The 24,584-nt window shown below is 35.5% G+C and overlaps 1 protein-coding gene across 4 annotated transcripts in view; it reads right to left on the reverse strand.

The window, feature by feature from the left end:
* The window catches only part of DOCK7 (dedicator of cytokinesis 7), a 271,372-nt gene that overhangs the window by 104,712 nt on the left and 142,076 nt on the right, over window positions 1-24,584 (reverse strand). For 3 of the 4 annotated variants that reach the window (XM_064282069.1, XM_064282070.1, XM_064282071.1), the window contains 6 exons: window positions 21,636-21,722; window positions 18,628-18,859; window positions 14,920-15,084; window positions 13,048-13,217; window positions 3,313-3,402; window positions 2,270-2,365 (listed from right to left, as the gene is read on the reverse strand). In XM_064282069.1, coding sequence (XP_064138139.1) covers window positions 2,270-2,365; window positions 3,313-3,402; window positions 13,048-13,217; window positions 14,920-15,084; window positions 18,628-18,859; window positions 21,636-21,722 — 840 coding nt within the window. Of the gene's footprint in view, window positions 1-2,269; window positions 2,366-3,312; window positions 3,403-4,615; window positions 4,709-13,047; window positions 13,218-14,919; window positions 15,085-18,627; window positions 18,860-21,635; window positions 21,723-24,584 lie in introns of all 4 variants that reach the window. The other variant, XM_064282072.1, reaches the window with a different exon arrangement.

The following is a 24,584-nucleotide window of genomic DNA, read 5'->3' on the forward strand; positions in this document are numbered from 1 at the left end:
CCCTCCTGGTAACATGTCCAACCAATGTGAGACAAAGTTTCGCCACCTTTGCTTCCAAGGAGCACTCTAGCTGTACTTCTTCCAAGACAGATAAGTTTGTTCTTCTGGTAGTCCATGGTATATTCAATATTCTTCGCCAACACCGTAATTCAAAGGCATCAATTCCTCTTCGGTCTTCCTTATTCGTTGTCCACCTTTCACAGGCATATGGGGTGAATGAAAATTCCACGACTTGGGTCATGTCATGTGCACCTTAGTCCTCAAAGTGGTATCTTTGCTTCTCAACACTTTAAAGAGGTCTCTTGCAGACTTGCCCAATGCAATGTGTCATTTGATTTCCTGACTGCTGCTTTCATGGGCATTGATTGTGGATCCAAGTAAAATGAAATCCTTGACAACTTCAATCTTTTCTCCGTTCATCATGATTTTGCTTATTGGTCCTGTTGTGAGGATTTTTGTGTTCTGTATGTTGAGGTGTAATTCATCCTGATCTTCATCCATAAGCCCTTCAAGTCCTCTTAGCTTTCAGCAAGCAAGGTTGTGCCATCTGCATATCGCAAGCTGCTAATGAATCATCCTCCAATCCTGATGCCCCATTCTTCACATAGTCCTGCTTCTCAGATTATTTGCTCAGCATACAGACTGAATACGTATGGTGAAAGAATACCTGATGTAACCTTTCCTGATTTTAAACCACACGGTATCCCCTTGCTCTGTTTGAATGACTGCCACTTGGTCTACATACGGGCTCCTTCTGAGCACAATTAAGTATAATGCAAATTCCCATTCTTCGCAATGTCATCCATAATATTACAATCCACACAGTCAAATGCCTTTGATTAGTCAAAAAAAGACAGGTAAATGTCTTTCTGGAATTCTCTGCTTTCACCCAAGATCCATCTGACATCAGCAATGATATTCCTCATTCTACGTTCACTTCTAAATCCAGCTTGAATTTCTGGCAGTTCCCTGTTGATGTACCGCTGCAACCACTTTTGAATTATCTTCAGCAAAATTTTACTTATGTGTGATATTAATATATTGTTCAATAATTCCCACATTCCGTTGGATCCCCTTTCTTTGGAATAGGCACAAATATGGATCTCTTCTGGTCGGTTGGCCAGGCAGCTGACTTCCAAATTTCTTGGCATAGACAAGTAGGCACTTGCAGTGTCGCATCTGTTTGCTAAAACATCTCCACTGATATTCTGTCAATTCCTGGAGTCTTGCTTTTTGTCAGTGCCTTCAGTGCAGTTTGGATTTCTTCGTTCAGTGCCATCGGTTCCTGGTTATATGCTACTTCCCGAAATGGTTGAAAGTCAACCAATTCTTTTTAGTACAGTGACTGTGTATTCTTCCATCTTCTTTTGATGCTTCCTATGTCATTCAATTTTTGCCCAAAGAATCCTCCAAAATTGCAACTGAAGGCTTGAATTTTTTCTTTAGTTCTTTCAGATTGAGAAATGCCAAGCATGTTCTTCCCTTTTGGTTTTCTAACTCCAGGACTTTGTCCATTTCATTCTAATACCTTACTTTGTCTTCTCCAGCCACCCTTTGAAATCTTCCATTCAGCTCTTTTACTTCATCATTTCTTCCACTCACTCCATTCACTTTAGCTACTCTATATTCATACTCTACATTGTACATGAAGAAAGCAAAAAGTCATTGAAAAGACAAGAAACAAAGAAAAGACCAAAATGGATGTCAGAAGTGATTCTGAAACTTCCTTTTGACCATGGAATATTTATATACATATGCCTATTTATTTATGCATTTATTAAAATATTAATCTATTATTCTTTTATTCATTTATAACATCTACTGAATCAGCAAAAGTGTTTTGATTTGCCTTTTTTTAACTGGCCATAGCTGGCACTTCCCTAACAGCTTTCTTAGCAGTGAGTAGTTCTATAAAGCTCTTTTTATCTCTGCCTGGTACAAAATCTAGAGTACGACCATTATGCACTTGCATGTTCACACTAGGAAAGAACGTGCCACAAGTTTTTTTAAAAAAGACAGTAGCTTCTGCAACCATCTCTGAAGAAATGGAGTTAAAGTGAGCTTCTAACTTTATAGTTCTACAGAAACTGTACTGAATGCCCACAATGTTTATTTACAAGTATAACACATGTAATTTTGTCTCGGAGGCACATGTATAACCAAAAGATACACTGCAGAAAAGGGTTACTAGGATAAAAAGTGAATTACCATAAAACTGTCACTAAGAAAAAAAAAAAAATTAAAGAAAGAATGTGTTTAGTTTGCTCACCATTAACTCAAAAAAGAACCAGGCTTGTTGCAAAGCTGCCTCCCGAACGCTGCCACTGCAAACAACCCACTGCAAAGCCAGCTCCTCATGAAAAAGCTATCCAAAAGTAAATCCGAAGTTAGTATCAAGAACAAATCTGCTGCTAACGCAAACTAAATAATAATGGAGATACAAATGATGATATGAGAATAAGCAAAACAAACCATGTGAACCATCCATCCAATGATGCGGTGAAAACACCCATTAACGAAACGACTATTTATGCATGTAAGACAGTGGTATTCAAAAGCTGAAAAAAATTACATGTTATCTTCGAGTAAAATGTAATTTTAAAAGGACAAGTGAGAAGTAGCCTCCTAAATTGTACCTACAAACAGAAACTAGGCCAAAAACCACAGTTACAAATAAGATCTTGTTTCTGCCTTAAATATACATATTAACATATACAGTCACCAACTTTGCTGGTACAATTTAGGAAATACCTTTAAAAATTTGAATTTTGATATAAGCCATTAATTCTCTCAGGTATTTAAAATCTTGTTTAAAAAAAAAAAAAGAAAGAAAATTCCTGCCTTACAATGGATATGCATACAAAGCATTTGCAAATTAGTGTATATTAATATGAGAAAAGACTAACAAAACTGTGCATAAGGGAAGCAAATCAGCATATCTTACTAAGAGTGATAATTTTTCTAACTCATCGTCCTTTCCCTGGAGATTTAAAACACAAAACAAAAGCAGTTACAGAAACAGAATTAAGAGTTGATACATTCTTTGTACTAAAATTTGATGATTAAATATAAATTCATTAAACTCTGAAAATAGCCAATCCCACAAGATAAAAATAATACCATAATGTAAAAGAACCTACACTGGAGAGGTGTGTCCAAAAAGGCTTCAGGCAAGCACTGCTTGCTCAGATGTATTTTTAGACACAATGCAATTATTGTAACATCTCATATGGATTATGTAAAGAAATTTTACATCAATTTAATTGCTGGAATTACATTCCCCCTACATGAACTGTCTTCATATGGATCTACCTTTTTAGTTGGTAAACGTCCCGTTAATGTTTGTAAGAAACTTGACGTCTCTGTGTGCGAGGACATACGATTACAACTTCGATCCATAGCCTATGGAGTGAAGATGAATGAATGACGAGATAACATTAAAGTTTGCTGTGGATGATTTTGCAGCTCAAGGATTATGTACACTTTTTAAAATAGAGTTTTATCATGGTTTCAAAAACCATTTATTTTATTCCTGATCTCATTTTCATCATTTTAAGCTGCTATAATGACAATTCATTAGAAGTATAAAAATGGCTTCTACATATTTTGTCTTTAAAAAGAATATTTTAATGGCTACATAATATTCAGAGTGCTGCAAAGAATGAATTTTTTTCTCTGTGATCTATATATAAACATGCACATACATAGTAAGAAAATATAAATAGTAAAGATATACTTCTCAACTGGTCTTAGACCAAAAAAGAAATTAAGAGTTTTATTTCAATAAAGGAAATAAAAGATTTAAAATGATTTCTTTTGCTTTTTCACTACTATAAAAAACTACTATTTAGGTGTACCATATGCTGTATCATTTATAGTATTAAAATCATTTATAATATTAAACATGGGTTTAAATTTTTCTTCAAGAATAAAAAATTTTTCCTCCAAAGCCACACAGATGAGAAGTATATTTTGAGGCACCATGCAGTAGTAGCTACCAAGCAACTAGACTTAAGTAAGCAAAATCTAATTCAACTAAATTACAAAAAATTTCATACTTTGCAACACAGTTCAAATTAAAATGAATTTTTGCTTCTGGCATTTAGCATTACAGCATGGGAATCAATCTTAATACACTGTTCATATTTAATTTCAGCTTATTACCAGTCTTTCTACTCAGTGATTATGAAAAACACGACTAGACAGTAAATGCTAAATGAAAATGATACAACAGCTACATTTAAAACGAAAAGCAAATGAAAAAACTGGGGTGTTATCCCATAAAAAAAAAAAATCCTACTAAATGTGTGCTACCCCTGAAGTAGAAACTGTTACAAAAGCCATCAATTGCATAGGCAGCAGGCACTGAAATACTGACAGGGTATATACGGCGGAAAGGAGGAGAGGAGGAGGAGACAGAAGGAGAAAGGGAGAGCATTACTGGTGCGATTGGTGGTATTCATGCAGTAGTTGGAAAATGTGCTAAGTAAACAAAAATACACACTTTTAAATTATGAAAAAAAGCAAGCCACTGAAATCACAGTATATACTAAAAAGTAATGTTCTAAAGGGAAACGTCAGCAGCCAATAAAGAAGCCTCTAATGTAAACACCACCTGTGTTGATTCTGCACTTGGACTGGGGTTGGATCCCCATGGGGCAGCTTTTGGACCACCAGTGTTAACCCAGGAATTGGAGCGATCTAAACCCTAAGCATATAATAGAAAGCAGTTGGAAAGGAAAGAAATATTACATATTGCATGCCATAAATTATTCTTAAAGAAATCTAGACTTTCCAATGCAGACATGTTTTTCATTAGTACTGTTAAAGCAATCAAAATTTTTATGCACCAACAGAGTATTAGTTCACTCAAATAATCTTAATACATGATTTTTTTAAAAATCACAAAGAACATCAAGTATAACATTTAAAGGTAATTCCTCATTATGTAAAGGGTTCCCCTGGAAATACCAATAAATACAGTTCCCACAGTGCCATCCCCACAACTCCCATTCCTTTTAAAGATGGTAGAGGTAAAAAAAAAAAAAAAAAAATAGGTAATTTCCTCTGAATTTAACTGGAGTTTTAAGGAAAAAAATAGAAGCATGCTCATTTTTTCATAAGATCATTTCATTTCATTCCACTTCTCATCAGTTGAAAATTACTGTGCATTGATACTCCATAATCCTACTTGACCTTACCTTTTCTTTTACTTTCCTTTAAAAAAAAGCAAAATGCAGTATTAGCTATTAAGCAACTAGACTAAGTAAGTAAAATCTAATTCAACTAAATTATAACAAATTTCAAACTTCGCTCCTTCCTAAAAGTGATGGTGAATCTGGGATTATGTTCAGTTTTATTATGCTTGCTGTAATCAAATGTACTGGGCTACTATTTTATATAAATATTATAAGGAAAAATTCTATGCCAGGGATATCTATAGGAATTATATCTTCATCACTGCCATCATTAATTTAAGACAGTATTGATAGTAAGATAGTATTGAGTATAGGCCCAAACAAGAAAGCACCAAAGAAAGGCGAGGTAAAAGTAAAGAAATAGTTTTAACAATGGCAATCTCCTCTGTCTAGAACCACAAATGTGCAGGGCTCTACCTCAAAGCAATTTAATCAGAATCTCTGGGAGTAAGCCCAAGCATCAGTATATTTTAAATACTTCATGGGAAGTTGAAAGAAAGGAAGAAGAAAAGGGAGACAGACTGGAAGTGACGGATGGAGGCAAACAGGGAGGGGAAAGAGAAACAAACTGCAATTCTCAAAGGCTTCAGTTTGGGTGAAAGTATTTCCCTTTCTCTTTTCCCTATTTTATCAAAATATACAGAAAAATTGAAGTGTAATATAATCACTCATTTTTCCTCATTTTTAACAATGAATGTGTAAGGTAGTAATTAAGGGTGAAATCCAGACTCTCTTGCTAATTAGCTATAAAATCTAAGATAAATTACTTAATCTCTTTTTCAGTTTTTTAGCTATACACTGGGGATACTGATAGTGTCTCCCTCATATTTTAAGGATCAAATGAAATAATGAAATTACATTACTAAATACAATGCCTGGAATATAGTAAACTCTAAAAAATAGTTTTTAAAAAATCTTTCCAAACATTAAAAAAAAAAATGCTTCCTAGCAAAATAAATTAGATAATATTCAAATACTAATAAAATCATGTAATCAATATGCTTAAAATAAAATCGGCAATCAATATGGGTTTCAGGTAAGATAATACAAAATTTTCATCAATCTCCAAAATTATGTCTCTAGAAAATGTGAAATTCCTCCTGCCATTTTCGATGTTTACCATCATTTACTCATGTTATAACAAACCGTACACACCTGGTTTCTGCAAAATTACAATTGTGCTCTTCTCTCTACTGTAAATTTCCACAAAAAAGAACAGCAATAACTTTTCTGAATGCCAAAATTCACTTTTTAACTCACTGCTTAATTACTTTCTTTAAAACTGGAGCACATGCTAATTAGTACTATGAGATTAAACAATAAATCTCTTTTTTGAACTTTTAATTGGATTTTACATCCACAATACTGATGCTCTGAAGAGTTAAAATCACCTCAGGTAAAAGCTAAATATTTAAAAGAAACATGTGGCCTGTTATTTTATAGAGCAAATAATTTCCATAATTATGTGTTATAAAGTTAAGAATTAAACACCCCCTTTTTTTTTTTTTTTAGGTAAGAAAATTTATCAGTGATATTTACTAATGTAATAACTTCATGTTTACTGATCTCCAAGTAACATAGATTAACAAAATGTATGCATGTGGGTGAAAGTATGTTGTTTTTTTTTTTCTTTTTGTCACATCCAAGTAATATTACTAATTTTGTAATATTTGTAGTATTTGTAGGCTCCTTCCTTGTGTAAGGTTCATACTATATTTGATTTCACATCATTATACACGTTATAATATTAAGATCTGGCTTTGTATCTACAAGTCCCAAGCTTAATGCCCAGTACATAGTAAGCTCAAAGTATTTAAAAACTAAATGAAAAAATAAGAAAGATATTTGAATTAAATTATATATCAATGTAAAATTCCACTGGCATTTGATACAAAGAAATGAAATTTGAACCGGATGTAAACATACATTTACATAATTAAATTTTAAAGATTACTGCTAGGATTAGGAAAGAACAGATATTTTTGACAAAATAATCACAAAGAAAGTCTCACAGATATGTTTTTACAGCCACTACGGTAATAAAAACCTGTTCATGTCACACAGGTATGCTTGAGTTTTAGAAGTTCTGCATTTAAAATTAGGGAATGAAGTATAACCAAAATTTTCAGAAAGTCTCATCACTGAAGATCCTGAAATATGTAATTAATTCTGATAGTAAGAGGGCAAACAAAAGTATAATCCAGTTTTTTAAAAAGTAGTTTTTTATTCTTCTCACGGATACTCAATGTTGACTAACATTCACTTATTAGACAAATATCCACCAAGTACCATCAATACGCTGGGCATTGCTCTATGTGCTTTGGACACATAAGTGAACAAATATCCCTGCCCTCATGGAGCTTGCAGCCTGGTAAAGGAAGATAACACTAAAAAATAAGCCTAAAAAATATGTAATTCATATGCTATATTAAAAGGTATTACTATGAGGGGGAAAAAACAGAATAAGGAGAATGGAAGTCCCAGAACAAAGCTGAGGGGAAAGAGGCAATGGTTATACATTAAAATAAGGTGATCAGAAGAGAACTCACTGGGAAGGTGGCGTTCCGAGCAAACACTTAAAGAAGTAATGGAGTTAATCACAGAAGGATCTTGTTAAGAGGAATGACATATTCTGACTTAAGTTTTTAAAGCAAAATTGTGGCTGCTATGTTATGAACAGAGTGTAGGGAAGCAAGGATGGAAGCAAGAAACCATTTGGAAGGCTATTACAATAATTCAGGGACAGATGATGGTAGCTCAGACAAGGATGGTACTAGTAGTAGACGGGGTAGGTATTTTTTACCATTAAAATAGATCCAAATCTGAAGAAAATTATTTTTAAAAGGCAGCTGAGTTTAGAACTGCAAAGAGAGATTTGTACTAGAAATATAGTTTGGGGGTCATCAGCATATTAGAACTCATGGGACACAATAAGATCACTAAGTGGAGGAAAAGAAGTGAGGAAAACCAAAGAGACGTGCAGTGCAAAAACAAGAACAGAGGCTTGCAGAACTTCCCAATTAAGAGATCAGAAAATGAAGAATCTACAAAGGATACTGAAAAGCTGTAAGGTAAGAGGAAAACCAAGAGTGCTGTTGTTGTTAGGTGCTGTCAAGTCAGTTCCAACTCGTAGCGACCCTGCATGTTATAGAATGAAACACTGTCAAATTCTGTGACATCCCCACAAATCGTTGTTATCTTTGAGGCTATTGTTGCAGCCACTGTGACAATCCATCTCCTTGAGGGTCTTGCTCTTTTTCAATGACCCTCTGCTTTACCAAGCATGGTGTGCTTCTCCAGGTAATGGTCCCTTCCTTGTAACAAGTCCAAAGTACGTAGACGTAGACTCACGATCCTCACTTCTACGGAGCATTCTGACTGTACTTGTTCCAAGACAGATTTGTTCATTCTTCTGGCAGCCCATGGTATATTTGATATTCTTCAGCAACGCCATGATTCAAAGGCATCAATTCTTCTATCTTTCATAGCCATTGTCCAGCTTTTGCACACATTATGAGGCAACTAAAAATACCATGGCTTGAGTCAGGTGCACTTAGTCCTCAAAGTGACATCTTTGCTTTTTAAGACGTTAAAGAGGTCTTTTGCAGCAAATTTGCCCAATGCAACACAGCGTTTGATTTCTTGACTGCTGCTTCCATGGACATTGATTGTGGATCCAAGTACAATGAAATCCTTGACAACTTCAGTCTTTTCCCCATTTACCACGATGTTGCTTATTGGTCCAGTTGTGAGGATTTCGTTATATGTTGAGGTGTAATCCATACTGAAGGCTATAGTCTTTGATCTTCATTAGTCAGTGCTTCAAGTCCTCTTAGCTTTCAGCAAGCAAGGTTGTGTTATCTGCATAACACAGGTTGTAAATGAGTCTCCTCCTTTCCATTCTGATGCCATATTCTTTTCCATATAGTCTAGCTTCTCAGGTTATCTGCTCAGTATACACATTAAATTAGTATCGTGAAAGGCTACAACCCTGACACACACCTTTTCTAATTTTAAACCACACAGTATCTCCTTGTTGTGTTCAAATGACTGCCTCTTGGTATATGCACAGGGGCCACATGAGCACAACTAAGCATTCTGGAGTTCCCATTCTTCCCAGTGTTATCCATAATTTGTTATGATCCACACAAACAATGCCTTTGCATAGATAATAAACACAGGTAAACGTCTTTCTGGTATTCTCTACTTTCAGCCAAGATCCATCTGATATCGGCAATGAAATCCCTAACTCTAAGTCCTCTTCTAATCTGGCTTGACTTTCTAGCAACTGCCTGCGGATATACTGCTGCAACTGTTCTTCAGTTGTCTTCAGCTATGTTTTATTTACATGTGATATTAATATATTGTCTGATAATTTCCACATTCCGTTGGATCACCTTTCTTTGGAATGGGCACAAATACGGATATCTTCTAGTTAGCTGGCCAGGAAGCTGTCTTCCAAATATCTTGGCATAGACAAGGGGGCACTTCCAGCACTGCATTTGCTTGCTGAAACATCTCTATAGGCATTCCATCATTTCCTGGAGCCTTCTTTTTCGCCAATGTCTTCAGTGCAGCTTGGACTTCTTCCTTCAGTACCATCGGTTTTTGATCTTATGCCACCTCCTGAAATGACTGAACTTCAACCAATTCTTCTTGGTACGTGACTCTGTGTACTCCCCTCCCATCTTCTTTTGATGCTTCCTGTTGTGTTGTTCAGTATTTTGCCCACAGAATCCTTCACTATTGCAACTCGAGGCTTGAATTGTTTCTTCAGTTTTTTCAGCTTCAGAAAGATGCCAAGAGTATTCTTCCCTTCTGGTTTTCTAACTCCAGGTCTTTCCACATTTCATTATAACACTTTACTTTGTCTTCTCAAGCCACCCTTTGGAATCTTCTGTTCAGCTCTTTTACTTCCTCATTTCTTCCATTCACTTTAGCTACTCTACGTTCAAAAGCAAGTTTCAGAGTCCCTTCTGACATCCGTTTTGTTCTCTTCTTTCTTTCATGTCCTTTTAATGACCTTTTGCTTTCTTCATGTTTGACATCCTTAATGTCATTCCACAACTCATCTGGTTTTCGGTCATTAGTGTTCAACGTTTCAAATCTATTCTTGAGATGGTCTCTAAATTCAGGTGGTATGTACTCAAGGTCTTACTTTGGCTTTTACAAACTTGTTTTAACTTTCTTCAGTTTCAACCTGAACTTGCATATGAGCAATTGATGGCCTGTTCTACAATCAGCCCCAACACTTGTTCTGACTAATGATATTGAGCTTTTCTATCATCTTCTTCCACAGATGCAGTCAATTTGATTCTTGTGTATTCCATCTGCCAAAAGTCCATGTGTACAGTCACCATATTGTGGAAAAAAGGTATTTGCAGTGCAGAAGTCGTTGGTCTTGCAAAATTCTATCGTGCGTTCTCCGGCATCATGTCTGTCACCAAGGCCATATTTTCCAACTACTGATCTTCTTGAATCCAACTTTTGCATTCCAGTTACCGGTAATTATCAGTGCGTCTTTATTGCATGCTTGATCAATTTCAGACTGAGAAGTTGGTAAAAATCTTCAATTTCTTCATCTTTGGCCTTAGAGGTTGGTTCGCTAATTTGAATCATAGTCGTATTAACTGGTCTTCCTTGTAAGGTGTATGTATATTATCCTATCACTGACAGCATTTTACTTCAGGATAGATCTTGAAATGTTCTTTTTGATGACGAATGTGATGCCATTCCTCATCAATTCTGTCCAATTCAAAATGGCCAATACCAGTTCATTTCAGCTCACTAATGCCTAGAATATCGATGTTTATGCATTCCATTTCATTTTTGACAATTTCCAATTCTCCTAGATTCATACTTTGTACATTCCACATTCCGATTATGAACAGATGTTTGCAGCTGTTTCTTCTCATTTTAAGTCATACCACATTAGCAAGTGAAGGTCCCAAAAGCTTGACTCCATCCACGTCATTAAGGTCGGCTCTACTTTGAGGAGGCAGCTCTTCCCTAGACATATTTTGTGTACCTTTTGACCTGAGGGGTTCATCTTCCTGTACTACATCAGACAGTTTTCCATTACTATTCATAACATTTTCACTGGCCATTTTTCTTAACAAGTAGATCATCAGGTCCTTCTTCCTGTTCTGTCTTAGTCTGGAAACTCTGCTGAAACTCGCCCACCATAGGTGACCCTGCTGGTTATTTGAAACACTGGTGGCATGGCTTCCAGCATGACAGCAACACACAAGCCACCACAGAACGACAGACAGACAGATGAGTGGCGGAGTAAGCCGAGTTCTGATAATGGCTCATTGAATTCAGCAACATAAAGGCATTGGTGATATGAACACGGTCAGTTCTGGGGGAAGGTGGAAGGAATATCTGTGTGATATAGGGTTAAGAGAATGGGAGTAAAAGAATTGGCAATGGTAAAAGTATAGAGAACTCTTTTAAAGAATTCTACCACAAGGGGTAGCAGAGAAATGATGAAGAAGCTAGCAGCAGAAATACTAGATGATTGCTATAAATCCAAGAAATGATAGCATACATGCAAATGGAATGATTCATCAGATAGGGGAAAACTGATGATGTAGGAGAGAGATGGGACAACTGCTACAGTGAGGATCTTGAGTAGGTGAGAGGGCATAGGAGTTTGTAATATAAGTGGAAAGAATGGATAGTTCATCTATAGCAACAGGTGGAAAGGCAGAGTATTAAATACTGGGCTGTAGATAGTACTAGGTAGATATGGTAGTAAAAGTCTGAAATTTTCTTTTGATAGCTTCAATTTTTTTAAGGAAGTAGGAGATAAAGTGATAAGGAGGATGGAGAAAAAGGTGTTAGAAAGGAAAAAAAGATTAGCCATGATTCTAAAATAATGATATCTACCTCCTTTACAACAGTAGAATAAAGTTTGAAAAGGTTTAGTCAAAACATAAATATGACATAATTTCTTGGTCTCAGTATTACTGCGTTTTTGTCCATCTTACTTAAACTTTGAATAATTTTTGTACTTTGTATTGATAACCATAATAGCTATTTATTCCTTAAGTATATTTTTGGGGTAATTAAGAGAGATGCTTTGAATAAAATATGGCTGTATCATACTAGCTGACCTCTCGCCTACTGTTTGGGATAATCATTAAAAAATCACTTTTCATTGAGTCCATTCCAACTCATGACAACCCTATGTGTGTCAGAGTAGAACAGTGCTCCACAGGGTTTTCAATGTTGATTTTTTGGAAGTAGATTGCAAGGCCTTTCTTCCAAAGCACCTCTGGGTGGACCTGAACTGCCAACCTTTTAGTTAGTAGCCAAGGATGTTAACCAGTTGCACCACTCAGGGACTCCAGGATAATCATTAATCATCATTAAATGAATCATACTTTTCTAACTCTGGAGCACCTTACTTAGAATTTTCCATCTGAAATGTAATTCCATTATTAATCAAAGCTAACCGTTATTCTTGACAATTTCTAGAGAAGGGGGAGAATATTTTAAATCAATGATGACATGTCTCTTTTACACAGCACTCACACGGGTCACTTTTTAATTCAAGAGAAAATTCATTTAGCCATTTTTCACAAGACAGAGTATCAGACAGAAAAGAGCAAGTGTATGGTGCCTGGTAATCCTAGATAAATTTTAAATTTTGATAGAAATTTCTGAGTACCCAGACCAGAAACATAAAATACTTAGTGCTTACTAATAGGACAGAAATGCATACTTTCTTGATTATTACTAACTCAAATACATTTGAAAATTAAGAATAAATTAAAGCAATTGGACATTTCTCATTTGTTTAGTTACTGAAAACCAAATTTTCAAACCAATATCTTCAGTTTACCTTACTGCCAATGATTGACCGTACTTCATCATCTGGTGATGTAGGAGTCCCAGATATATCTGGATTACTATTACTAAGGCTCCGGGAGCGATTTAAATTAAGGCTTGCGGGTCTCACAGCAGATCTAGCCATTGTGGCATAATGCACTGATCCTCCCAAGCCCCCAGGGCCTAGAAGTGTACATAAAATAGCACATTGTTAAACAAACAAAAAAAATTAGTCAGGAAAAAAAATATGACACTTTTAAAATTTCACAAAGGTCATGAATTGCATGTTTCTAAATAAAAAATACTATGAATAATAAAAAATAAAAACATTGAAGACCTAATGATAGCTACAAAGATACTCTATTTTATAGTAGTTGACAAAAACATGATTACAAATAAAATCATTATCTCTTCAATTCTTCTGTGATTGTATATTACATATACAATTAAAAACATTGATTATATATTACATGTACAATTAAAAATACACACACTACATCCAACTAGATATAGGTGTACCTAGGACCCCAAATGCTCTAGCCAATGTTTCTTCCTTTTTTCCACCCCTCCTGCTCTGTCCTTTGATACACAGTAACCACAGGGAGAGCCAACACACTGTAAACATTCTCTAAAATGAGACTGCTTTATTTCCCTATCTTCACCAGTGACAATCTGAATGATAACAAAATGGCATCTTTTTTGATGTGTGTGTGTGTGTGTATAATTCTAAGAGCCTAGGTAATACAGAAACCAAAGAATCTAAAATCAAGCCTGACTACACCTTTAAATAACATTCTATGAACATAAAAATGTCCAGCAATTATAGCCAAAATCTATCCCCATTAATCTTATCTAGAGAAATCTTTCTGAATGTCATATTTACAAATGATACACACCTGCCAACTAATTATATAGTCTTTCGCGTCAGTATGTAAAGAAGATGTTTTACTAAATCTGCAGAATTCTAATAGTGTACTAAATAAAAGGGTAAATGGAGGCACCATTATATATAATGACTTATATACTCGGCCTCAAAACTATAATTTTAAAAATCAAGATAGAATATTATGAACCAGAGTATCAGAGTCAATTAGTTCTCTTTCTACAATTAAGTAAAGAAATAAGTAAGCTAAAACACAGATTACTATTACATAATGAATACCATTATTACTTTTCACCGTTCTTAACATTAACATCACTAATATCTGGAAAAGGCTACTTACCATTATCATTAGTGATGAATGATGGCTCATACAGACAAGTATGTAAACAGGTTGAAATGTATGCACAATATACTCATTAGCTCACTAACTGAACAACTAAACAGCATTCAAAACTAAGACATACCTCCCTCTCAACCACCAATGTCACAGAAAAGGTGAATAACTACTTTGGGCTTTAATACTCAAAAAGGCTATTTTATAGAATTGACCATGAAGAGATGAGAGCTTTTTTAGAGAACAATTCATATTACTGTGGGTTTCACATACTTATCAGAGAACTACCAAGCAACCCTATTTCTTCTTCCATGCCCAATGAGACTCCAAATGACAAATATAAGATTACATTTTTGTCTCTTAACAAAGAATGGTAAAATGCCTCCAGAGACATAGGAGATTATTTTCAAAGTTCATTCCCAAGAATTAATTCAACCAATATCTCTACTTCAAAGTAAAGGAAGCCATACAAATAATCAGGCCTAGAAATGTAACTTATTTATCCTTTTAATTCCAGTATCTAGTATAGTGCTTGGCACTTATGCCTGCTATTAAAATAAAAAAAAAAAATGAATGCATCACACTACGAACTGAAAGACTATCTTGATCCTGTCATGGACACATAATCTATGTAAGACAGTTTCATGGTTTAAAAAAAAAAAAAATACCTGGTGATGGTGAATTAGGGTAAGTATTTGGTAGGCGAAAAACATAATAGATATATGATGCAAGTAGACTGTTTCTGCCATGCTGGTCATGATTTCCTTCCAAGTTTTTATGAAGTCGATTTATAATTGATGCCATGGCTTCAAAAGATGCTTGACCTAGATTAACTTTTAAGAAGAAGGAAAATATTTTTGCTTTAACTTTCTTATACTGTAAGTTCCAAGAAGATCAAGGTTTTGAAATCTCTGTATGATTTAAGTATAGTGATTATACACAGTGTGTAAAGACATTAATTTGTGTTGAATTTAATGACATCTTGTATTCACTAAACTCTTTTATAAACAAAATGAAGGGGAAAAACTCATTTTACTAATTTAATATCAAAAATTATGGATTTGATTAGTCAAAAATCATTGGTTAGCAGACAACTATTATTTTGTAAAAACAATAGAAAGTTCATGATAAGAAAGTATCTATTTTGTGCACCAACTGTAAAAAGCAACTTCTCATTTTAAAGATGACACTAAAAACCTAAACGGAATACAAGAATCACATATTACTTTTGTTTTAAGAAAATATATTGACAATAAAAATGGATTATTAAAAACACTAATGTAGGAAAAGGGAATACTGAATAAGCAATTTGATTGAAATGAGTTATCTTATAATAAGATTAGAAGGAAAAAAACAGGCTAGAAAAACAAGCTGAGGCAAAACTGTATAGGACCTGCCCAGTCATTCAAGTGAGTATTTAACAAGAATTGTGCAAAAACTGTAGAATTCTGGTAGGACAGTGGATGAATGGGCTATCTGGACAGCAACTATGTACTGATCAATACAGCCTCAGACTTTATAATCGATTTAATCAAGACAGGCAATTATGAGACATTAATGAAGCCAATTGAGTTTTTCTAAAAGTGGAATAATAAAATAAAGTGGACATTTAGAAAGAAACCCTGGTGGCACAGTGTTTAAGTGCTATGGCCGATAACCAAAAGGTCAGTGGTTTGAATCTACCAGGTGCTCCTTGGAAACTCTATGGGGCAGTTCTACTCTGTCCTATAGGGTTGCTATGAGTCAGAATCGACTCAATGGCAACAGGTTTAGAGAAGAGAGAGACTAGAGAAGAAACCTGGGTGTGGTAAGCAACCTTACCTTTGTTCCTGGTTAATTTCTTTTCCTTTTTCTCATAGTAGCTATACCAAATCATCATAATCCTTTTCAAAACTCAGGTCACCCTACTGCCTTCTTAGCAAACCTTGCCTTCTATCTCACAGAAGAAACTTACAAAGTACGAAAGTCCTCAACTTTTAATCACAAATTTATCAAAACCTTTATCTGTATCTCCTTTCCAAAGAAAGAAGCATCCCTTTCCTATTTAAGAACGCTCTATCGACTTTCACTCTTATCTTACAGATTTGCTTCATTAATTAAACCATCTCTCACCCCACATCTTTTATTTTTCTCCCCACCCCACAACTAGTTCCTCAAGGTATACACCAAAAAACCAAAACCAAACCCAGTGCTGTCGAATCGATTCTGACTCATAGCAACCCTATAGGACAGAGTAGAACTGCCCCATAGAGTTTCCAAGGAGCGCCTGGCAGATTCGAACTGCCGACCCTTTGGTTAGCAGCCGTAGCACTTAACCACTATGCCAACAGGGTTTCCAGATATATAAACATGGTCAAATCTCTCCATTCTTATGCCCCACTCGATCCTGCTTCCTCTTCTAACCAAATTTCTTAAAACAGTAGCATATGCTTCTTGTATTCTTTTCATGAGCTCTGGTGGCCCACTGGTTTAGCGTCTGCCTGCTAATCAAAAGGTCAGCAGTTTGAATCCACCAGCCACTCCTTGGAAACCCTATGGGGCAGTTCTGCTTCATCCTATATAGTCACTAAGAGTCAGAACTGACTCAACAGCAACAGGTTGTTTTGGTTTTTTTTTGTTTACTTTTTAATTTGCAGTAATCTGGTTTCTACCTTCACCATTTGATTAAAACTTTTCTTGTTAATTTCAGTGGACATTTCTCAAGTCTAATAGGTTAGAGAGGGACTCTGAAGCCAGTTGCTTAGGTTAAACTCTTGGTACACCAAAACCGCTGAGTGACCTTAGGCAAATTTTTTAAGTATTATGTTCATCATTTTACTTATTCATGACAGGGTGGCAATAACATCATCTACTATATAGAGTTGTTGTGAGGATGTCATACTTTAATATAATAAAGCACACAGCACTATGCCTGGTATATAGTAAGTGCTATGCAACTGTTTTCTATTATTGTTATTATTATTTTCCTTATACATGCTACAACATGAACGATGTTAACTTTTTTTTTTAACTTTCTTCTCCTATAGGGTCGCTATAAGTCAGAATCAACTCAACGGCAATGGGTTTTTTTATACAGTCTCCTATGATTTCTGTAACAGTACCTGCACCTCTATAATATCTCTTAAGCCACCTTCTCTTCATCCCTCTATCGCCTGGCCTTTATCAGGACCTCATCTTCTTTCCTTTGAAATTCTACAAATTGCTTCTTTGTCTCACTACCTGCAGATTTTCCCACTTCTATCCCATCTCCACGTGGCATACTCATCTTTTTAAAATGCAAACTGGGTCACATCATTACCCTAATTAAGACCAGACCCTTCACAGCCTATTGATTCCCTATAGAATAATAGCCCAAATTCCCTCGAGTGGCATGGAAGTCCCTACTGTATCTCCCTCTCCAAAATCATCTCTAATCACTAGCCTGTCAACTCATAATTATTTATAATCCCCCCCGCAAATGTCCAGGCTCAATTATCTGTATATATACTATGTACATGCCATTTCATCTTCCAGGACTAGTCTTTATCTCTTAGACTCTTAGTCAATTTTAAATTCTCAACCCAAAAATTACCTCCACTTATAAGTCTCCTATAAAAAAATCCCAAGGAATTAAATACTTCTCCCCTTTGTACACCACTCAACACAAAATTTCTACATCAGGCTAGCTGATACAGAAATTTATAGAACTTTAATAGAAGTTTACAGAACTAGAGTGGAGGCTATGAGCAGAAGAGTAAACCTTGGAAAAAGGGAATGTAGAGATTCTGAGTAAGTGGAAGAAAGAAGAGCTTTCCTAAATAGAGGAGAGCAGATGGTGAAATTTTAGACTTGCTACATTATATGCTCTGTAAAATGTAACATGATTTATGTGTTTGCCTGTTTTCCTAACAAGTCTGTGAGATCCTTAAGTCAGGAATTATGCCTTGGCCAGTGCCTGTCAGTATCTGGTACACAAACCACCAAACCAAACCCCTTGCCACTGGGTCGATTCCAACTCATAGTGACCCTATAAGACAGAGTAGAACTGCCCCACAAAGTTTCCAAGGAGCACCTGGTGGATTCAAACTGTTGACCTTTTGGTTAGCAGCCACAGCACTTAACCACTACGCCACCAGGGTTTCCATCTGGTACACAGTAAGTGGTGAATAAATATTTCATAAGCAAATAAATTAGGTTCTATAATTTGAGCAGAAGTTTATGTGGTACATTTTATAAAAACAACCAAAAAAAATTATATTTTCTGGTATTAGAAACAAACACAAAAATATCAGGCACAGCCTTTATAGAGAGCAAATAAGAATCATGGTTCTATTTCCACAAAAGTCAGGAGTGTCAAATTATAAATGTCATCAATTCCCAAACATAAGTAAAGTTACCTATTTGGCCAGCAATGACAGGAGGTCTAACAACCAAAAGAATCAGTTTATCAAGCAGAAGATGAAGAAATCGAACCACTGGTTCCAACTGAGATGAATTCAATGCTGAAATACTGCTCTTCAATTCATTTTCTAAGTTATTTTCCATGATTCGCATATCCCCTATTCGCACCGGGAACATGTGTTCATCCAGAGCGTTGACCAGAGCAAAAAATTTGTCAAGATAAGGATCCTAAAACAAAGAATGAACAAAAATACTAAACAATCGTAACTCTTCGAATTTCCAAACTCTAAAGGACTTTGGACCACTTTTACTTAGTTAACAATGAAAGTAGTAATAGCACAGCTTCACATTTATGATTCTTACATTGTTCTAATTTGATACGTGTATATTTAAATGAATAAAAAATAAGTTTTTATTGAGCTCTAAAAATATATCCAGTATATTTCAAAGAGCTATAAAAAAGTCCAAAACATATGAAATGTTTATTATCTTCATTTGATCCTCTTAAAAAGCTTATAATGCATGCTTAATTTTTTCACATAGTTACAAAATTTATGAACTAATGAGTATTAATCATCAGGACCAGAGTGCTACACAGATTTCCACTTTATTCTTCCCTTACCGTCTATAGATTTTAAAGTCAGCTAAATAACTTTTTTTTCCCCACACTCCTTCTTGTCACATAAAGATAACACATGTGTGTCCATCTATAAAAACCAAGGTGTAAAAGATAAATGTACTGACAACTCTAAAAACAGAAAACTTACAATGGTCCTAGGACTAGGAAGAAACCAAGCATAAAAAATAATGTATTTGCATATTTAAGAAGGTACAATGTGATACTAAGAATACTTCCACTGAGGAAAAGGATAGGTTTCAACAGTATAGTTTAATGTCAATCTTTTCATTATCAGAGCAGTAAAGAATATACCAGGCAGAGGATACATCCAGTAACACAGAAAGCGAAAACCTTCAATGAAGTCATTCTTCTGCTGGGGTCTGCCTGTGTACTGCTAAATAAAACCCTTTTTTTTTTTTTTTTTTAAGAAAAAAACATAGCATTAAGGTGCTGTATCTTCTTATTTTCCTCTATCCTACCCGTGCAGAAAAGAATTAATATAGCAGGCTTAGGACTGCTATTCCATGAAAGCCCTGTTTACAAGACTGGCCCTCAGCTGGCACCTAGGAACTTAGATTTCAGAAGGGTTCCCACCACCCTAACTCATAAGACAGGCTCATTGTGCCTAAATGGTTTGTGCAAACAATACAGTTTATGCTGAGCACCAACTTTCCTCCTGGGAGTCTGGAATTTTGATACTTGCTAGGCAGAGGATACCTACGAGCCCACTCAGTGCCCAGGGTTTGTATTAGGATATATATACCTATGAGACCAGCCCCTAATACAAACCCTGGGCACTGAGTCTGTCATGACCTTCCCTCGTAAATAACACTTCACATATGTTGTCTTAACTCATCCTGCGTAACTCCACCAAAGAGAAGACTCTTGGGAACTTATGCCTTGTTTCCTCCAGTCTTCACCCCATGTACCTTTTCCCTTAGCTGATTTTGCTTTGAATTCTTTTACTAAAATAAATCATAGCTTTGAGTATAAATATATGCTGAGTCCTGTGAACTCTCCTAGTGAATAACTGAACTTAGGGACCTCTGACACACCACCCCCTTTCCTTTTCAGGTTGGTGAACCTTCAATTCGATATTAAACACTCACCTCTTCTCCCTCTACACTTTATCCTGAAAAATCCCATTCATCAGTATATTTTTAGCTATCACGTTTATTCTCTTACCTCCAGTCCCAAACTCCAAACCAATTACAACTGCCTACTGGACAACCCAATCTAAACTGCACAGAGATTTCAAACTCAATATGTTAAAAAATAAACTCATGATAGTTCCATAATTACTCTCCCTTAGCATGCCCCCAATTTACTTCCCTCATGTTCCCTATTTAGGCTAGCAAAATCACCAGCTACCTGGACTCTAAACTGTATGGCACTCAATGTCCTCAATAATCTGTTACCAGCCTGGTCTTCCACCATCATCTATCTCGATTTCCCATGCACTTAAAATTATATTCACACCAGATTACTTGCCAGTCCTTAAATACAGACTACAGTCACTCTGCACTTGGTATATGATCATCTGAGTTGCCCACAGTCTCTATCTCTGTATGGTAAATGCCTACATATCAATGCAACAGCTCAGTCCCAGCAGAACAGGCAACTCCCTCCTCTGTACTTGAAAGCAATTAGTTAATATAACTAGCACGGTACTAATTTTATTGTATTATAATTATTTTTACACTTTCCCCTATTACACTGTAAGGTCCTTGAAGGGAAGGCTCTCCTTGACAGATAACATTCCTGATCTCACAAAGCTTATAGTCTAATGGAGGAAAGAAATAATAAACAACTGTGTGTATATATACGTACATATTTACACACAAGAGAAAGACAGTGAAAGTAGAAAAAAGATATAAGCAGCAAGTGTAGAGTAGGAAGATACAGTGACAGAGTTGATGTGTTTAAAAGTCACCAGAGAAGGCCTCTCTGTGGTGAGAAGAAACCTTAATAAAAAGAAGTTAAATGAATACAAGGAAAAGAAACAAGTAACAATGAATATTCTACCTAGAGAAATAGCAAGTACAGAGACACTAAGGAGAAGTTGGCATGTACCAGAAATAGAGTGAAAAATTTGGGCAAATGATCCCTAAGAGCTCTTTCCATTTGAAATATCTTCAGTCTGAGACATATAATTAATTGGATGATTGTCAACTCTAATTGTTCTGTCACATACAAGAAACTTAGAAAAAGAAATCAATTATTCAAAATGAAGTGTATTTATTTTGAAAAACCAGTTTGATTCCTCTAAAAAGCAACATATATTTTTAACTAACACATTGCTAGTTTTAGAGCAGATAACAAAGCTGACATAAGTACTTCAATTCATCCAAGTTAAATTTGATCATAAAAATTATTAAAACTCACTTGTGTGTGAATAGATGAAACAGCAACAACTTCAACATTAAAAACACCTTTGTGATTATCTACCCATTTCATGCCAGGTAGAGGAACCTGTAATAAATAAAGTGATCACAGAGGTTTAAGTAGATTATTAATTCTGAACACAAAACAAAAAATTAAAATATCTCAAAAAGAAAAAATAGAGTGGAAATATATTTTTATTTATGGTAAATAAATTAAAAACTTGTGTTTATTCTTATTACTATATCAATATATGTTGCCCACAAAAGAATTAACAGGTTCAAAAACCAAAAAGTAGAAAATACCCAAAATTTTATCTTCCCGGAGACAAATCCCTTTATATCATTCCAAATCTTGCTCTATACACATATATTTTTATGCACACTCTTACACAGGTGACATCAAACATTATTACAAAACCTGTTTTTCACACAGTATATTGTGTGCTGTCAATACACAGACATCTGCAACTTCATTTTAATGGTTTATAATATTCCACTTTATTTTAAACACTATTACGCTTTAACTAGGCTTTAAACAACAAAAAAAATTCGCAAGCAAAAGAAGCTTATTATTTTAACTACAAGGCGGTTATTATGGTCGTTTTTAAATTATGTCCTTCCAAAATAGGTACAGTTGTGTGTCACTTAACATCCATGATACCTTCTGTGAAACATGACGTTATGTGATTTGGATGTTGTGCCAATACCATATTATATATTCAACAAAGCTATAAGGCATATCTTTTGTTTCACTTCCAAATTGATACTTCTCCTTTGCCTCTTGCTACTGGTATCACTAGCACTGGTTTTGCTGCATTTTGGAGCCATGATGCACTTCATGGTAATATTTTCCAAAGAAAATTAAACAGAGAGATAATGCTACAACACTCAAGAGATGCATGATATGTGAGATTGAATGCTGCTGCCTAAGAGTCAAAGCACACACTATTATATGGTAAACTCATATTAAATATAGTACATACATAAGCCAGTAACATAGGCGTTTATAATGACTATCAAGACACATGCATTATCCATTATATATGTACTATACCATTATGCGTCTGGCAGGGCAATCGCTTTGTATACGAGAGAAATGAGAAACATATGTTGTATGCGGGAAGCTGTTGTGTTCACTACATTACACTCACTATGTCCCATTCTCTGATAGGGACTTCTGAACTCTATTACAACCTTATGGAACCAGGAACATATATGCAGTTGGATGTTGCCCAAGCAGATGTTATCCTGGCCGTGACTGTACTGAAGTCCTGGCCCCCATACCTGTGGATGTAATTCTGTTTCAAAACAGGATGAGGTCATACCAGTGTAGGTGAGGTCCTAAACTTAATCACTTTTGAGTTAGAAAGGACCTCTCCCTAAAGCCACACCCTGAATTCAGACTTCTAGCCTCCTGAACTGGGAGCAAATAAATTTCCGTTCTTTAAAGCCACTCCACTTGTGGTATTTTTTGTTATGGCAGCACTAGGTAACTGGGTTTTATTTTTACCTAATATATCCTGGACTGGTTGCTGAAGACACTGGTAACCCAAAAACGTCAGTAGGAGCAGACAAAAATAAGACCCAAAAACCTACTCTTTCTAGCTAAAGGACTACGAAAGGGCAACCTAGCCAGGCAGAAAATTTTTACACAATAATTTCCCTACTTCGGCCAAACACCAGGGAACAAACCCATAGGCTGAGTGGGGAGCCTAGGCTTCTACCCTTGCCCACCTGTAACTAGATGATCCTCTCATACATACTGGAGTGGTATCAGAGAAGACAGTGGGGAACTGGGACCCACCCATGGAACCAGCCCCCCGTGTGGTGGTAGTGGAGGTGTCCACAGAGGCCTAGTGGGGAGCCTAAAATTCCACTTCTGCCCAGTAATGGGCTCCCCCCAAACTCGCCCAGAGGAGTAAAAGGAGGCGGAGTGGGGAGCCTGGACTTTACCCCCACCTGGCTGTACCAATCAGCGTCCCCTTTCCTTCACTGGCTAAAACAGAAGATTTAAATAAGCTATACAGTCTCATAATATACAAAATGTGTAAGATACAACTGAAAATCACACATCATATCAAGAACCAGAAAAATCTTAATGTAAATGAGAAAAAACAATCAACAGAGTCCAATGTTAAGATGACATACATGCTAGGCAGAGTTGACAAAGACTTTATTTTAAAGCAGACATCAAAAAAATAAAAAAGAATAGTTTCAACAAGCAATTAGGAATATCCTTCAAAGAGATGAAAAAAATAGAAAGTCTCAGCAAAAAAAAAGTTAAAAATAGAAGACAGGAGGGATTTCTTTCCTATCATTTTATATTTTTATCACCTATAGAAAAAAAACAAAGTCATTTTCCTACTAAAAAATTCAACACTACGTAAGTAAGAAATGCAGTACCTCTACTAAGACAAATAATACAAGTTTTGAAACAAAAGCTGGTGAGGTTAGGTTGAAATTTGTCAAAGCAAAAAATAATATTGGTTCTTTGAACCCGAAACACTTGTGAACTTTAAAAAAAAAATCACAGGAGTAATATGTGAACACACACTTCTTTTAAAACAGTGCTTCCGAAAGTATGGTCTAAGCATCAGTACACCCAACATCACCTGGGAACTTGAGTAAATCTTTATGACCTTGGATTTGGCAATAGATTCTTAGATATGATACCAAAAGCACAAGCAATAAACTACAAATAGGTAAATTTGACTTATCAGAACTAAAAACTCTTTTGATTAAGTATACTTAATATCAAGACTCACATTCTAAGGCCCAAAGAACTGTTGAAGTTAACAAATATTAGGTCTCTGATTCTTAAAAAAGAATCAAACAGAATTCAACCTCAGCCAGGAAGCTGAACGCAAAATTGCATTAAATGCCCAAAAAGTTAAAAATTTCTTTAATTTTATTTTCGGTGATGAAAGTTTAATGTTTAAATAATTATCTC

The sequence above is a fragment of the Loxodonta africana genome, chromosome 3, assembly GCF_030014295.1.
Source record: "Loxodonta africana isolate mLoxAfr1 chromosome 3, mLoxAfr1.hap2, whole genome shotgun sequence".
NCBI classification, from domain to species: Eukaryota; Metazoa; Chordata; class Mammalia; order Proboscidea; family Elephantidae; genus Loxodonta; species Loxodonta africana.